Genomic DNA, 18,218 nt, shown 5'->3' on the forward strand with positions numbered 1-18,218 from the left:
TTACCAGAAAGATGTATGTTTCTGTCGGCGCGATGCGTGAAGAAACCAGCTGGCTGCACCGACTCCGTTAGCGTCTGTTGAGTTAGCCATGTTTCCGTGAAGCAGAGAACGTTACAATCTCTGATGTCTCTCTGGAATGTTACCCGTGCTCGGATTTCATCAACCTTATTGTCAAGAGACTGGACATTGGCGAGTAGTATGCTAGGGAGTAGAGCGCGATGTGCCCGTCTCCGAAGCCTGACCAGGAGACCGCTACGTTTTCCCCTTTTACGGCGTCGCATAGGGTCGCCGGCTGGGATCAGATCCATTGTATTGGGTGGAAGGCAAAACAATGGATCCGTTTCGGGCAAGTCATATTCCTGGTTGGAACGATGGTGAGTTGACGTTGCTCTTATATTCAGTAGTTCCTCCCGACTGTATGCAATGAAACCTAAGATTACCTGGGGTACCAATGTAAGGAATAACACATAAAAAAACAAAATACTTCATATTTTCCAAGGAACGCGAAGCGAGGCGGCCATCTCGGTCGGCGCCGGAAGTAGATGAATCATTGTCTAGGCTACTCAAAATAAATTCAGTAGTACAGTAGCATACAAACTTCAAACTAAAAGATCAACTGTCAAATTCTTCTGTAGGCTATAAACCACACTGCCTATGGGATCACATACATCTACCTATTTACATAGACCCAACTAAATGAGAGATGCAGATGGAAATTTGTTGTATGGCTACAGGAATATGAAACCCATTGCGGCTAGAAAAGGTGAGGAATGTATTTCAATCTATGGAATTGTCTGTACAATTTCCAATCCCTCATATTTTATTAGTAAATATTTATATATATATATTTTTAAATACATTTTCCTTGATTGTCCCCTAACCCTACCATGCCTCCCATAACTGGAGTAAACTAATGGACAACTACACTTACAGTGCCTTTGGAAAGTATTCAGAATCCTGGACATTTTCAAAATGTTGTTATGTTACAGCCTTATTCTAAAGTTGATGAAATAAAAATAAAATAAAACATCTACACACAATACCCCATTGTGACAGAGCAAAAACAGGTTTTTAGAAATGTATGCAAAAAATAATAATAATAATACTTTTTTACATAAGTATTCAGACCCTTTGCTGTGAGACTTGAAATTGAGCTCAGTTGCATCCTGTTTTCATTGATCATCCTTGAGAAGTTTCTACAACTTGATTGGAGTCCACCTGAGGTAAATTCAATTGACTGGACATGATTTGGAAAGGCACACACCTGTCTATTATAAGGAGTAGAGCAAAAACCAAGCCATGTTGTCAAAGGAGCTCAGAGACAGGATTGTGTCGAGGCACAGATCTGGGGAAGGGTACCAAAACATTTATGCAGGATTGAAGGTGCCAAAGAACACAGTGGCCTCCATCATTCTTAAATAGAAGAAGTTTGGAACCACCAAGACTCTTCCTAGAGCTGGCCGCCCAGCCAAACTGAGCAATCGGGGGAGAAGTGCCTTGGTCAGGGAGGTGACCAAGAACCACACCAGAGCTTGAGGATCTGCAGGGAAGAATGGGAAACTCTCCCATACAGGTGTGCCAAGCTTGTAGCATCATACCCAAGAAGACTTGAGGCTGTAATCGCTGCCAAAGGTGCTTTAACAAAGTACTGAGTAAAGGGTCTGAATACGTATGTAAATGTAATAGCAATTTTATTTTTTATAAATGTGAAGAAATTTCAAAAAAACATTTTTTGCTTTGTCATATGGTGTATTGTGTGTAGATTGATGAGGAAAAGAGTTTAATCAATTTTGGAATAAGACTAACGTAACAAAATGTGGAAAAAGTCAAAGGTTCTGAATGCTTTCTGAATGCACTGTAGGCTTCTACTTCCAACTTATACATACTATATACATTTTACAGACTTTTTGTTTGTTTTTAGTCCCATCATTCAGCTCCACTCAACCCCTCCCATCACTGAACGCTATCCAGTTTTGGATTTGCAATATTTATTTTTTTTTTACTTTGCTGTGACATTTCCCAAAAGTTCTGAACCTTTCTATAGATTCTACATGTAAAATAAAGATACATTTTTTTGCTAAGAGTAATAGTATATTATTGATCGATTGGTTATGACTTTTTAAAACACCCAGCAGTGCTATCTGCAGAGTTAGCTCCAGGTAAATGTTGCAATTCTTCAGCCATTCATGAACCTGCGACCAAAAACAAGACAGTACCAAAACAAGTGATCTAATGATTCTGTTTCTTCGCAGCAAAATCTGCAGAGCTGAGAAGGTTGTATCCCCATATACAGTGGGGAGAACAAGTATTTGACACACTGCCGATTTTGCAGGTTTTCCTACTTACAAGCATGTAGAGGTCTGTAATTTTTATCATATGTACACTTCAACTGTGAGACGGAATCCACAAAAATCACATTGTATGATTTTTAAGCAATTAATTTGCATTTTATTGCATGACATAAGAATTTGATACATCAGAAAAGCAGAACTTAATATTTGGTACAGAAACCTCTGTTTGCAATTACAGAGATCATACTTTTCCTGTAGTTCTTGACCAGGTTTGCACACACTGCAGCAGGGATTTTGGCCCACTCCTCCATACAGACCTTCTCCAGATCCTTCAGGTTTCGGGGCTGTCGTTGGGCAATACGGACTTTCCGCTCCCTCCAAAGATTTTCTATTGGGTTCAGGTCTGGAGACTGGCCAGGCCACTCCAGGACCTTGAGATGCTTCTTACGGAGCCACTCCTTAGTTGCCCTGGCTGTGTGTTTCGGGTCGTTGTCATGCTGGAAGACCCAGCCACGACCCATCTTCAATGCTCTTACTGAGGGAAGAAGGTTGTTGGCCAAGATCTTGCGATACATGGCCCCATCCATCCTCCCCTCAATACGGTGCAGTCGTCCTGTCCCCTTTGCAGAAAAGCATCCCCAAAGAAGGATGTTTCCACCTCCATTTTTCACGGTTGGGATGGTGTTCTTGGGGTTGTACTCATCCTTCTTCTTCCTCCAAACACGGCGAGTGGAGTTTAGACCAAAAAGCTCTATTTTTGTCTCATCAGACCACATGACCTTCTCCCATTCCTCCTCTGGATCATCCAGATGGTCATTGGCAAACTTCAGACGGGCCTGGATATGCGCTGGCTTGAGCAGGGGGACCTTGCGTGCGCTGTAGGATTTTAATCCATGACGGCGTAGTGTGTTACTAATGGTTTTCTTTGAGACTGTGGTCCCAGCTCTCTTCAGGTCATTGACCAGGTCCTGCCGTGTAGTTCTGGGCTGATCCCTCACCTTCCTCATGATCATTGATGCCCCACGAGGTGAGATCTTGCATGGAGCCCCAGACCGAGGGTGATTGACCGTCATCTTGAACTTCTTCCATTTTCTAATTTTTGCACCAACAGTTGTTGCCTTCTCACCAAGCTGCTTGCCTATTGTCATGTAGCCCATCCCAGCCTTGTGCAGGTCTACAATTTTATCCCTGATGTCCTTACACAGCTCTCTGGTCTTGGCCATTGTGGAGAGGTTGGAGTCTGTTTGATTGAGTGTGTGGACAGGTGTCTTTTATACAGGTAACGAGTTCAAACAGGTGCAGTTAATACGGGTAATGAGTGGAGAACAGGAGGGCTTCTTAAAGAAAAACTAACAGGTCTGTGAGAGCCGGAATTCTTACCTGTTGGTAGGTGATCAAATACTTATGTCATGCAATAAAATGCAAATTAATTACTTTAAAATCAAACAATGTGATTTTCTGGATTTTTGTTTTAGATTCCGTCTCTCACAGTTGAAGTGTACCTATATGATAATAATTACAGACCTCTACATGCTTTGTAAGTAGGAAAACCTGCAAAATCGGCAGTGTAACAAATACTTGTTCTCCCCACTGTATATATATATATTATATATATATAACATTCTATTGGTTGCAGGAATTTTGTATAAAAGTGTAAATTGAAAAACTAATCAGTTCATAAACATGGAATCGGTACATCAAAAATCTATTCAACTATTTTGCAATCTATATGGCAGGGCTGTCCATTTTTTGGTTCTTAAATGAAACTGGTATACTTTTTTATTTATTACAATTTTCTTTGTCAAAGTAACAGATACAGTAATTTCGGTTAACCCAGAACTAAAGTATTGCGTTATTGGTCAGATGCTCGATTAAGTTCTGGGTCCATACATGTCATTAACCTGTTGAGGATGGGGGCGCTGTTGAGACTATTTATGCTAATCGGGTAATTTTTGAAACGGCTTCCCACAAAATCCTTGATCGTACAATATGCATATTATTATTATTATTGGATAGAAAACAGTCTATAGTTTCTATAGGAGTTGAAATTTTGTCTCTAAGTGGAACAGAGCCCATTCTACAGCAATTTCCCTGACATGGAGTCAGATTTCAGAAATGTTGGCCACTGTTCTGGAGTCAGTTAAAAGGGCACTGTTATTGCTATGACTATACGGACACTGCTTACGTCTTCCCCTGGATGCCTTTACGTGATGACGATTTGAATGGGGTCGATTGCGCGTTCACAGGCACTATAAATTAAAAAACCCTGTAGCTAGCAAGTCTTTTCTTGGTGCGTAACGCGTGTGGAGGACACCGACCCGCTCCTGTTCCAAGCGTTAGTTTGGCCTGTTATATTTCTCCGGTCATCTTTTTACTCGTTATAGGAGTTAAAAACATCATAAGGTAGTTAATTTAAAGCGTTTTATAGCAATTTATATCCGTTTAGTGCGATTTTGGGACATTTATTTTTGAAACGCTGTGAATAGCTGGGCACGCTTTTCAGTTCATCCCGAACGCAGTTGGCATTTCCACATGGCAAGAGGACAGCTTTCCACCAAAAGACGATTACTCCCAAGAAAGGATCCTTTGCCCAAGATACTGATGGAAGAACAGCTCAAAGTAGGACATTTTTATTATGATAAATCGTGTTTCTGTCGAAAAATTTTAGTGGCTTAGGACGCCATGTTTTTTGACGTAGCTTCGCTTGGCGCAAACTGTATTGAAAAGTAAGGATAAATTAAAAAATGTAATTCCGCAATTGTATTAAGAATTAAATTGTCTATCAATCCCTGTCCACCCTATATTTTTTAGTCACGTTTATGAGTATTTATGTATAAGAGTAGATCACTGTCTAAGTGGCGCAAGGACATTTTCTGACCAGCTGAGCTACATTTCACATTGTCTAACCATGATTTTGGTGGCTAAATATAAACATTTTCGATCAAACTCTATATGGATTGTGTAATATGATGTTACAGGAGTGTCATCTGAAGAATTCTGAGAAGGTTAGTGAAAAAATTAATATCTTTTGGCGATGTTGACGTTATCGCCCACTTTGGCTAGAATCAATGCTGGGCTGCTATGTGCTATGTGCTATGCTAATATAACGATTTATTGTGTTTTCGCTGTAAGACACTTAGAAAATCTGAAATATTGTCTGTATTCACAGGATCTGTGTCTTTCGATTCGTGTATGCTGTGTATTTTTACGAAATGTTTGATGATTAGTAAGTAGGTAAACACGTTGCTCATAGTAATTATTCTAGTCCATTTGTGACGGTGGGTGCAATTGTAACCTATGCCATCTACCTGAAATATGCACTTTTTTCTAACAAAACCTATCCCATACCATAAATATGTTATCAGACTGTCATCTGATGAGTTTTTTTCTTGGTTAGGGGCTATAAATATCTTAGTTTAGCCGAATTGGTGATAGCTACTGGTGTTGGTGGACAAATAAAAGATGGTGGATTATGCTAATGTGTTTTTAGGTAATAGATGTACATCTTTACATATTGTGTCTTCCCTGTAAAACATTTTAAAAATCGGACATGTTGACTGGATTCACAAGATCTGTGTCTTTCATTAGCTGTATTGGACTTTTAATGTGTGAAAGTTAAATATTTTAAAAAAATATTTTTTTTGAATTTCGCGGCACTGGTTTTTCAGTGGGGGGGGGGGGTGTGCCGCTAGCGGCACGCTCATCCTAGACAGGTTAATCCCACCAAAGTGTCCGATTTCAAATATGCTTTTCAGCGAAAGCACTACAAACGATTGTTAGGTCACACCAAACCACAATAAGCACAGCCATTTTTCCAGCGAAAGATAGCAGTCACAAAAAAGCTGAAATATAGCTAAAATGAATCACTAACCTTTGATAATCTTCATCAGATGACACTCATAGGACTTCATGTTACACAATACATGCATGTTTTGTTTGATAAAGTTCATATTTATATGAAAAAATCTGAGTTTACATTGACGCGTTACATATCACTAAAAACATCCAGTGATAGTGCATAGCCACATCGTTTCAACAGAAATACTCATCATAAATGTAGATGATAATTCAAGTTATACACATTGAATTATAGATATACCTCTCCTAAATGCGACCGCTGTGTCAGATTTTTTTTTTTAAATACGGAAAAAACAAACCATGCAATAATCTGAGATGGAGCTCAGAACAATAGCCAAATTAGCCGCCATGTTGGAGTCAACATAAACCAGAAAATACATGATAAATGTTTCCTTACCTTTGATGAACTTCATCAGAATGCAGTCCTAGGAATCCCAGGTCCACAATAAATGCTTGATTTGTTAGATAATGTCCGTTATTTATGTCCAATTAGCTACTTTGGTTAGCGCATTTGGTAAACAATTCCAAAGTCACAAAGCGCGTCCACTATAACGTGACGAAATGTCCAAAAGTTCCGTAACGTCAGTAGAAACATGTCAAACGATGTACTGAATCAATCTTTAGAATGTTAACATACATCTTGAATAACGTTCCAAACGGAGAATTAGATTGACTTCAGATGAGCGGTGGAATGGAGGTCCTCCTCATGTGAACGCGCCGTGGTGAAAGCATGGTCAGCTCGTGGCAGACCTGACTAATTCCTGTCTCCTTCGGCCCCCCTTCACATTAGAGTCATCAGACAAAGTTCTATTGACTGTTGACATCTAGTGGAAGCCGTAGGAAGTGAAAACTCATCCATATCTCGCTGTAATTTAATTGAGAGCTTGGTTGAAAATCTGCCACCCCCAGAAAAAATCAAAACAGGAAGTGGAACTTCTCAGGTTTTTGCCTGCCATATGAGTTCTGTTATACTCACAGACATAATTCAAACAGTTTTAGAAACTTCCGAGTTTTTTCCATCCAATACTAATAATAATATGCAAATATTAGCAACTATGGCTGAGGAGCAGGCCGTTTACTTTGGGCACCTCTGTGCACCTTTCATCCAAGCTACTCAATACTGCCCCTTCAGCCATAAGAAGTTAATCACTAACCTTTGATGATCTTCATCAGATGACACTCATAGGACTTCATGTTACACAATACATGTATGTCTTGTTCGATAAAGTTAATATTTATATACAAAAACCTCAGTTTACATTGGCGCCATGTTCAGAAATGCCTCCAAAATATTCGTAGAAATTGCAGAGAGCCACGTCAAATAACATAAATACTCATCATAAACTTTGATGAAAGATACATGTTTTACATAGAATTAAAGATACATTTGTTCTTAATGCAACCGCTGTGTCAGATTTCAAAAAGCTTTACGGCAAAACACAATATTCAATATTCTGAAAACAGCGTTCAGCCACAAAAGCAAGCCATACAGTTACCCGCCAAATTTTGCGGGTAAAACTCATAAAAAGCATTATTAATCTTCACTTACCTTTGCTGATCTTCGTCGGAATGCACTCCCAGGACTCCCACTTCCACAAGAAATGTTCGTTTTGTTCGGTATTGTCCATCATTTATGTCCAAATAGCTACTTTTGTTAGCGCGTTTGGTAAACAAATCCAAAGTCACGAAGCGCGTTCACTAACTAAGCTGACGAAATATCCAAAAGTTCCGTAACAGTCAGTAGAAACATGTCAAAAGTTGTATTGAATCAATCTTTAGAATGTTCTTAACATAAATCTTGAATAACGTTCCAACCGGAGAATTACATTGACTTCAGATGAGCGATGGGACAGAGCTCCCTCTCATGTGAACACGCATAGTTAGAGCATGGTCAGGTCATGGCAGAGCTGACTAATTCCACTCTCATTCGGCCCCCCTTCACAGTAGAGGCATCAGACAAAGTTCTACAGACTGTTGACATCTAGTGGAAGCCGTAGGACGTAGCAAACTCATCCATATCTCGCTGTGATTTCAATAGGATCTTGGTTGAAAATCCACCAGCCTCATAATTCCCACTTCCTGTTTGGATTTTTTCTCAGGTTTTTGCCTGCCATATGAGTTCTGTTATATTCACAGACATCATTCAAACAGTTTTAGACACTTCAGAGTGTTTTCTATCCAATATGAAGAATAATATGCATATATTAGCAACTGGGACTGAGGAGCAGGCAGTTTAATATGGGCACCTCTGTGCACCTTTCATCCAAGCTACTCAATACTGCCTCTTCAGCCATAAGAAGTTAAGTGGGATATATGTACATGTGATGGTGAGAAATGTTTTGCTGTCTGAATACAGCTGTGACGACCCTTTGGGCAAATTAAACTTGGTTAAGCTTCTCTAGTGTCCGTGAGTTATTTACTCTGAAAAATAAGAACGTAACAGGAGGAAATGGGGTCATGTGTGAAGTAACTGCCATCACTCACATCAGTTACTCCTTTCTATCTTGGTTTTACAGTTTACCTTGGTATTATTGATTGCTATTTGCTGATACACGTATCAAACTATATGAAACTGACAGCCATGTGCAAATAAATGTATGAACACAAGTTTGTGTAAAAAAAATCATAATGGAAACATATTGCATTGGGTGTACCAAGCAAGAAGGCAGTAACTGCTGTCTAGGGTCAAAGGTCATGTTAGAGCAGAGGTCAGGGTCAATATGAATAAAAAATGACTTGTTAGTTAGACAACAGAACCACATTTCCAGTGATCTGTCAACAACTAATTTGGCTTGACAATTTAAAAACGTTAAAGCCATTTCTCTCAGTTCTACTCAATTAGCAGTTACTGCTCTTTTGCTTGGCAGAGTAGCTTCTATATGTACAGTAGCTCTATTTTTCAGGCAGAGAAAGAGGGTCCCAGAAACAGCTTAGCCCTGCTTGTTAACCCGTGTGCTGAAACATGCAGTGATACGCGATGGCACGGGAGAGGTAAGGTCAGGGGTGCAGTGAGTGGGAGGGTAATTGGCATTCAGGAGTGATCAGGGCTGGGTGATGCTGAAGTGCCCTTCATGTCCCCCTGCTCTCCTCCACGCTGAAGAGGCTCCCTCACCCCTTAATTAACACATGAATATTCCAATTAGACACCAGTGCTACTGACGAAGAGGATTAACTGCTACAAAACTGTGTGTGTGCGTGCATACCTGTCTGTTAATGCCTGAGAGTGTGTTTACAGTATGTGTGTGACCTTGAGTGTAGGTGGGTGAACACCCAGGTGTCCCAGTTTAATGGGGAGGATCAGTGGGAGAGAGGCAGGTGGGATTGGACTGCTGCTCTATCTAGATTAATGGGGTTGACTCCCATTCATTCAGCTGTGGGGGAGACCAGGGAACAGGGAAACAGGCCCTGCATTAACTGCAGACTGATTTCCACTGTCAACACTATACTATTTAACATCTATACATGAATGAGTGAAGGGCATGCACACATACATAAGGAACTTGCATGAAATTGGGTTTGTTTCTTTTCCTGAATATTCACCACAAATCAGATATTAAGCAACTAAACCTGGCAGCCATACCAGTCTTTTGTTTTCCATAGAGGTCAAATCGGTCTGCGTTCTAAAGGATGGTCAGGCTGGAGTTATTGCCTAGTGGGACTATTGGAAAATCTCTGAATATAAACGTTATGAGACAGACTCGTGGTGCCAGAGCTCAAAGGTTTAGACTCAGCACTTGTACTTTTATGGCTTTGGTAAAATCATCAGACTAAGCAATGAGTATCAAATAATATCATAATGATAGAGTATGTTATACATTTATGTCTTTGGACCATTTAGGAGTAGGATTGGCAGTTGTATTTTGCCCTGAATATCAGGCCACAGAGTATTAGGAGTGAGAGTCTGTAATAATGTGAGGGACTGTGAGAGACAGACTGCAGGGTGTTAGGAGCGTGAGTCTGAGATAATGTGAGGGACTGTGAGAGACAGGCGACATGGTGTTAGGAGCATGAGTCTGAGATAATGTGAGGGACTGTGAGAGACAGACGGCATGGTGTTAGGAGCATGAGTCTGAGATAATGTGAGGGACTGTGAGAGACAAAACGGCATGGTGTTAGGAGCATGAGTCTGAGATAATGTGAGGGACTGTGAGAGACAGACGGCATGGTGTTAGGAGCATGAGTCTGAGATAATGTGAGGGATTGTGAGAGACAGACGGCATGGTGTTAGGAGCATGAGTCTGAGATAATGTGAGGGACTGTGAGAGACAGACGGCATGGTGTTAGGAGCATGAGTCTGAGATAATGTGAGGGACTGTGAGAGACAGACGGCATGGTGTTAGGAGCATGAGTCTGAGATAATGTGAGGGACTGTGAGAGACAGACGGCATGGTGTTAGGAGCATGAGTCTGAGATAATGTGAGGGACTGTGAGAGACAGACGGCATGGTGTTAGGAGCATGAGTCTGAGATAATGTGAGGGACTGTGAGAGACATGCAACATGGTGTTAGGAGCATGAGTCTGAGATAATGTGAGGGACTGTGAGAGACAGGCGACATGGTGTTAGGAGCATGAGTCTGAGATAATGTGAGGGACTGTGAGAGACAGACGGCATGGTGTTAGGAGCATGAGTCTGAGATAATGTGAGGGACTGTGAGAGACAGACGGCATGGTGTTAGGAGCATGAGTCTGAGATAATGTGAGGGACTGTGAGAGACAGACGGCATGGTGTTAGGAGCATGAGTCTGAGATAATGTGAGGGACTGTGAGAGACAGACGGCATGGTGTTAGGAGCATGAGTCTGAGATAATGTGAGGGACTGTGAGAGACAGACGGCATGGTGTTAGGAGCATGAGTCTGAGATAATGTGAGGGACTGTGAGAGACAGACTGCAGGGTGTTAGGAGCATGAGTCTGAGATAATGTGAGGGACTGTGAGAGACAGACGGCATGGTGTTAGGAGCATGAGTCTGAGATAATGTGAGGGACTGTGAGAGAGAGACTGCAGGGTGAGAACAGCTTCTCATAAAAGACTCTGCCGGCAGCCTGCTGATGCATTATGGGATAAACAGAGTTGACCCTCCGTGATCTCCCTCATTAGCGATCTAAGAAGGAGTGGGATAGGGAGGGGCACACACCTACAGGGGTAGGGAAGAGGATAAATCAGGTGAAATCCATTCCCATGACCCCCTCCAGGAGGGCCAGAACGTGTTGGTATTTTATAGTCATTAATGGTGCTGTTTGCAGGGTTGGGGTCAATTCCATTTAAACTCCTGTCAACTGAATCGGACATGAACAGTCTCTAAACATTAATCATATAATTCAGTTCCTGAACAGACTGGAATATAGATAGGAATTGACCCCAACCCTGTCTGACTATTTTACTCATAATGGTTAAGGTTTAGTCTAGGGAGGGAGAGAATCCTGAGTTAGTTATTAAGGGCAAAAGGTGACTGACTGGTGTACAGGGGTGGTGACCTATAGGAGGTGACTGCTCATGGTACAGGGGTGGTGACCTATAGGAATGAGAACACCATCCACTGTCAGACTATAGCTAACACCAACAACATACACTGGGGATGTGCAGTAACAGGCTGACATGAAACTGATCCAACAGGAAGTCAATGCCCCTTCATCCCCCCTGCTCCCCTGACAGACAGTGTGACCTTGTTGTGCTACTGACCTCCCTATCCAGGCCAGCAGCCATGGTGAAGATGTCTCCCGTCTCACTGTTGATGGTGAACATGTTGGGGATGGGCATGTGGGGGGTCTGGGACAGGATCCGGTAGCGCACCATCCCATTGGCTGTGGTGTCGTCATCTGAGTCGTTGGCTGTCACTTGCATCACCAACGTGCCTGCCAACAGAGAAGAGAAACAGCCAGCAACAGTTAGAGGAAAACACTGTGAATCCCTCAGTGAAGGAAACACCTCCCACTGGCAAAGATAGAGCTAGGATCAGTCATACAAACACCAAGAGATTTAACATACGTTCCCCATTCTCATACACCCATACGAAAACAATATACATTTCAATATATTTAACTTAACCTAAAATGTATTTCAAATATATCTACATACATTTGCATCTTTGCTGAAATGCATGTAATGCATTAACAGGGTGACAAAAGTGGTTCTGTCACGTTCCTGACCTATTTCTGTTAGTTTGTTTTATGTGTTAGTTGGTCAGGATGTGAGTTTGGGTGGGCATTCTATGTTTTCTGTTTCTATGTTGGTTTTTGGGTTGCCTGGTATGGCTCTTAATTAGAGGCAGGTGTTTGGCGTTCCTCTAATTAAGAGTCATATTTAGGTAGGCGTTGTCACAGTGTTCGTTGTGGGTGATTGTCTTCCGTGTCTGTGTCTGTACACCACGCAGGACTGTTTACGGTTTGTTCGGTTTGTGTAGCCTATGTTCCTATTCGTGCGTTTTTCTTGTTTTATGTAAGTACGTCGTCTAGGTCTGTCTACACCGTTTGTTGTTTTGTTAGTTTAATCAAGTTCGTGTTTCGTTAATAAAATATGTCTTTTCACTACGCTGCGCCTTGGTTCCCTCAATACTCCTCCTCTTCAGATGAAGAGGAGGAGGACTGCCGTTACAGGTTCCTAATTCGGCATATGACATAGTTGGGCCCTTCAGAGGATACTTAAATGACTCTTTACATAATGATCAATGGATATATTTTAATATTTTAACATTCTGTCATAAAGAGCACATGTTTGATAAAAAAATGAAACATTTCCCATCTCAAGAGGTTAAAATACATTTAAAAAATGACTGAAGTAAGTGCCTATCGTAGGCTAACGCCTGTATGTAGTCTGTTACCAAAGGTTGGGCTTATACACTGCCAGAGTCTTAAAGGGAAACTTCACTTATTCATCCTCTCCAGCACCGCCCCAACATCAACATATGGCAATAAAAAAGGAAGAAAAAGAAAAGTGTTTCCAATGACATTATCAACCAATTAGGAGACAATTATTAGGCAATGCCTACTCAAAACTGGTCAACATCACACGATGATGCCATTGGAAACACATCTTTATCTTTACTACAAAACATTGAAAAGTACCATTTTCACATATATGGTGATGTTGGCGGGTGGTCCTGGAGATGATGAATATGAAGTTGAAATATTTACGTTTTCCTTTAATGATACTGACATACAGTGCATTCGGAAATTATTTATACCCCTTGACTTTTTCCACATTTTGTTACGTTACAGCCTTATTTTAAAATCGTTAAAATTGTTTTTTCCCCTCATCAATCTACACACAATACCCCATAGTTGAAAAGCAAAAACTGGTTTTTGGAAATATTTGCAAATGTATAAAAATAAAAAACTGAAATATCACATTTTCATAAGTATTCAGACCCTTTACTGAGTACATTGTTGAAGCACCTTTGGCAGTGATTACAGCCGCGAGTCTTCTTGGGTTTGATGCTACAAGCTTGGCACACCTGTATTTTGGGAGTTTCTCCCATTCTTTACTGCAGATCCTCTCAAGCTCTGAGGTCCTGAGCACCTTTAGGTGCCTTTGTCAAACTACAAGCGGGCTGTCACGTGCCTATTACTGAGGAGTGGCTTCCGTCTGGTCACTTTACCATGAAGGCATGATTGATGGAATGCTGCAGAGATGGTTGTCCTTCTGGAAGGTTCTCCCATTTCCACAGAGGAACTCTGGAGCTCTGTCAGAGTTACCATTGGGTTCTTGGTCACCTCCCTGACCAAGGACCTTCTCCCCTGATTTCTCAGTTTGGCCGGGCGGCCAGCTCTAGAACGAGTGTTGGCGGTTCCAAACTTCTTCCATTTAAGAATGATGGAGGCCACTGTGTTCTTGGGGACCTACAATGCTACAGAAATGCTTTGGTACCCTTCCCCAGATCTGTGCCTCCACACAATCCTGTCTCAGAGCTTTATGGACAATTCCTTCGACCACATGGCTTGGTTTTTGCTCTGACATGCACTGTCAACTGTGGGACCTTATATAGACTGGTGTGTGCCTTTCCAATTAATGTCCAATATTTTGAATTTACCACAGGTGGGCTCCAATCAAGTTGTAGAAACATCTCAAGGACAATCAATGGAAACAGGATGAACTTGTGCTCAATTTTGAGTCTAACAGTAAAGGGTCTGAATACGTATGTAAATATGGTATTTATGTTTAATTTTTAATACCTTTGCAGAAAATTCTAAAAACCTGTTTTCACTTTGTCGTTATGGGGTAGTGTAAGTAGATTTGATTAAATCTTTTTTTTCATAATTTTAGAATAAGGATGTAACGTAACAAAATATGGAAAAAAGGTCAAGAGGTCTGAATACTTTCCGAATGCAAGTGCAGGTGACAATAAAGAGTGTCACCAATTCATTACAATATGATTTGGCCAATGTTTCATATTTGCCATACATTTTAATGTAAACACATATTTCTTACAAGTAAAATCAAATGTAATATATTTCACAAGGCATTTCCAAATACATTTCAAAACATATTTAACAAAACGTATCACTAAATATATTCTAAAATACATTGTTTAATGTATGTATGTATTTTATAATGCATTTTGAAATACATGAAATACATTTTCCGATGTATTGAACATATATTAAGATATACGTTTTACATACATTCTAAAAACATTCTGTAATATATATATATATATATATATATATATATATATATAATATTTTTTTAAATACAACACATTACACATTTCCTATATTAAAAAATATATATATTTTACATTTATTTTTTGTAAGGTATGGGTGCACACACAACCTGAAAATACAATACACAACACACACACACACACACTTTAAACCAAATTAAATGTCAAGCCCATTCCCTGCATCTATGTCCTCTTCTCTGCATCTATGAAACTTTCCGATCAGGGGCTCCTGGGGGAAAATAAGTAGACAATACAAACTCATCCCATCCTTGTATATAGTAGGCTGTCTGTCAGGCAGGTTGAAGTTCCTTCCTATAGAGTCCATTTAGTAATGAGCAGCACTGGCTCTTCCGCCATTTCCACCATCCATTACTTCAGCCTTCAGCGGCACGGCTGCCCTTAATGCTCCGATGCGCTCTCGCTATTTGTCTTGGAATCATGGGTAAAAACAAAGCCATTTAAGGCTGAAGGTGGGGGTGGTGTGTGTGTGTGTGTGTGTGTGTGTGTGCGTGTGTGTGTGCGTGTGCACGTGCACGTGCGTGTGTGCGTGTAGACGTGGAGGGGATGGGGGGTGAAAGGGCTGTGTCCCAATCTCCCCGAGCAGAATTATTGATTTGTAAGAGCTTGTCAGCCAGGCTCACAAATGTGACCAGGCAATTAGGAGCACTCTGTGCAGGAAAAGGGAGAGATCACCTCGTTCCTCTCCCCAGCTCAGGGAAAATGTCACTCTCCATCAGGCAGCCATTTAAAGGCTGCTACTGCTGCTGAAGCTGCTGCTGCACCAGGAGGAGAGCTAGGCTCCTGTCAGCTTAGGGGGATAGAGAGGCAGAAGCAGAGAGACGCAGGAGCACACACACACTAGGGTTGTTATACTGTATAAGGAGGTAGAAACAAAGAGGAGAGACAGGGGGAGAGACGAAGAGGAGAAGAGACAGATAAGCATATACAGAGAGATATAGGGATGCATAGACAGAGACCGAGAGAAGTGCAGAAAGAGAGAAAGAGATAAGCAAAGAGGGATAGAGAGATAAAAGAAAGAGAAACAAGAACCATTGGAGCTAATCCAAGGTCACTTTTGCTGTAGATCAGCTGCAGAACTAGGCACAGGGACAGTATTAGATAGGATTAGGTAGTGTAAATATGTAGAATTTCAGACAGGAAGGAGAAGAGACACATGATGGGTTCTCACAGCTACAGGTGTTTGTTCTGTTGGCTCTCATAATTGGGCAGAGATAGCACCATCATTCCCGTTACAGCCAGCATTGACGGGATAATTGTAGCTGAGAATTCTATTTCAAACTTCATTAAGTTTCAAAGCAGGATTTGTCACTTTTCCCAAGGAGAGAAAAAAACAGAGACAAAAAAAACAGAGAGAGAGGGAGAGAGAGAACCAAGGAAGGGAGCGAGAAGAAAAACAATTACCCTTATTCCAGAGAGGAGAACATCAATATTTGAACAACCTTTCAGTCCGAAGGAGGAAAAAAGAAGTAATGTAGAGACTCGTACGTAAACTCTGACATCTTTAATTTCAATAAGAGGGATTCCTTAATAAGCTTAAAGAGTGCTCTTTGTCTAAGAATGTGGCCATGCCTGAAAGGGTTAACCTCTTAGCCCGTTTAATTCCTCTTTAATTTGAAAACTAATTCCAAATCCTAATTGCTTTACCGCCAAAACCGCTGGGGCTGAAAATTTCACTGGTGGCAGGCAGGCCGGCAGGGAAGGCATGTTGGCCATTTGGTCACATGGGAGAGAGAGCGAGGGAGTTGAGACCACTGTTGGGCTCCATCAACTTCCTAAACATTACTGAGCTTGAGGTTAACACCTGCCTTCCAATTACAGAAGGAGAGAGAGAGAGAGAGTGGAGGACAGAAAAGGGGGCAGCATGAGAGAGAGATGGACACAAGCACAGATGCAGAAAGATACCATGGCAAGAAATTGCCAGTGATGGAAAGGGAAAGGGACAGAGAATACAGAGGGCAGGCAGGAAATGACACTAAAATGGGTTGGCAAAAGAAAAAGAAGGAAAAGACATGAAAAGGAGGCTAAGAGGAACATAATACCATGCATTTAGAGGGGACCAGGAAAGTAGAGTACAAGAGTGATTTGGGGAGGCAGTAGTAAGTGAATGAGTGAGTGGGGAAGGGCAGGGCAGGAGAAGAGGTATAAGGCAGAGGAGGAGATGTGAGAGGGAGATGGATGTTGCAGTCACAGAGTGATGAAAGGGTACACAAACCATTGTGGTCACACAGAGCTGGCTCTAATGGCACTGCTGGCCCTCCCAGGGCTGTTACCAGACCACATTGCAGCTCCACCCACCATCATACACAACCCTGGCAAGCCCGGGAGGGGCCAATAAAAACCAGCTACCAGAAAATTACCTCCAAATCTGACCGCATTCACACCTCAATGCATGGGCAGTCAGAACATTTTAACTGCCCAACTGCAATGCCTCTTCACATCTCTTCACAACGTTCTATGCTGAGGGAATATTAGAGTACAGTACAGTACAGACTTGAGGGAGAAGAAATCTTTTTTATATCTCTGGTGTAAATAAAGTCCCTAAGGTACAAAACATGTTTACGATATCCATGCCAGGTGTGTGTTTGTGAATGTAAAACTTCAGAATTTGTAACCAACCAGAGCACTCACTGGTGTCTGAAGCTACTTTCCATCAGCATCTCTGGGTGACCCTTCCTGCTAAATGCACTCCCAGCTCTGAGACTCAATCTATTTGGTCTTAACTGTAACAGAGTGGCTCCTCTGTGAACAATCAGCCAGGCAAATGTGCTCTCCTGCACTCAGCGCAGAATAGCAGTCAGTCACACACTCTAGGTCCGTTACACTGCCTGAAACATCCCTGCGTTCCTCCATCCCTCCTCTCCTGTGTACAGATGCTGAGGCCTAATTAGCCCCCCAGGCCAAGAGGCAGTGGAAACTCTCTTAAGTCTTTCTCCGACTGTTAGCAAACTCTTCAGGACAGAAAGAAGCCTCCCTCAGATTACAAATTGAGAATGTGAGAAAGCACACCGTATTTCCAGTGGTGGAAAAAGTACCCAATTGTCATACTTGAGTAAAAGTAAAGATACTTCAATAGAAAATGACTAATGTAAAAGTGAAATTCACCCAGTAAAATACTAATTGAGTAAAAGTCTAAAAGTATTTTGTTTTAAATATACTGAAGTATCAATGGAATGTAATTGCTAAATGTATATATATTTTCAAATTCCTTAATCAGCCTTTCTTAAAGTATGAGTCGTCGAGGACTGTTAATGGTGGGTTGCGACGTGTCAGAGTAAATGTATAATTATTTAATTAATTACTGGAATTGATTTGGCCAAGTTCATCTGCGCTCTCTATTCAGTGTACTTTCTGTTTAGCAACGGTCTCTGCTCAGTTCAGCTACGCGAGTG

General features: G+C 41.4%; 1 protein-coding gene across 4 annotated transcripts in view; it reads right to left on the bottom strand.

The window, feature by feature from the left end:
* Nucleotides 1–18,218, bottom strand: part of LOC129851070 (cadherin-4-like) — a 450,252-nt gene that overhangs the window by 26,223 nt on the left and 405,811 nt on the right. For all 4 annotated transcript variants that reach the window (XM_055917262.1, XM_055917261.1, XM_055917259.1 and 1 more), the window contains one exon: nt 11,829–12,001. In XM_055917262.1, coding sequence (XP_055773237.1) covers nt 11,829–12,001 — 173 coding nt within the window. The remainder of the gene's footprint in view (nt 1–11,828; nt 12,002–18,218) is intronic.

This window comes from Salvelinus fontinalis, chromosome 3 (assembly GCF_029448725.1).
Source record: "Salvelinus fontinalis isolate EN_2023a chromosome 3, ASM2944872v1, whole genome shotgun sequence".
Taxonomy (NCBI): Eukaryota; Metazoa; Chordata; class Actinopteri; order Salmoniformes; family Salmonidae; genus Salvelinus; species Salvelinus fontinalis.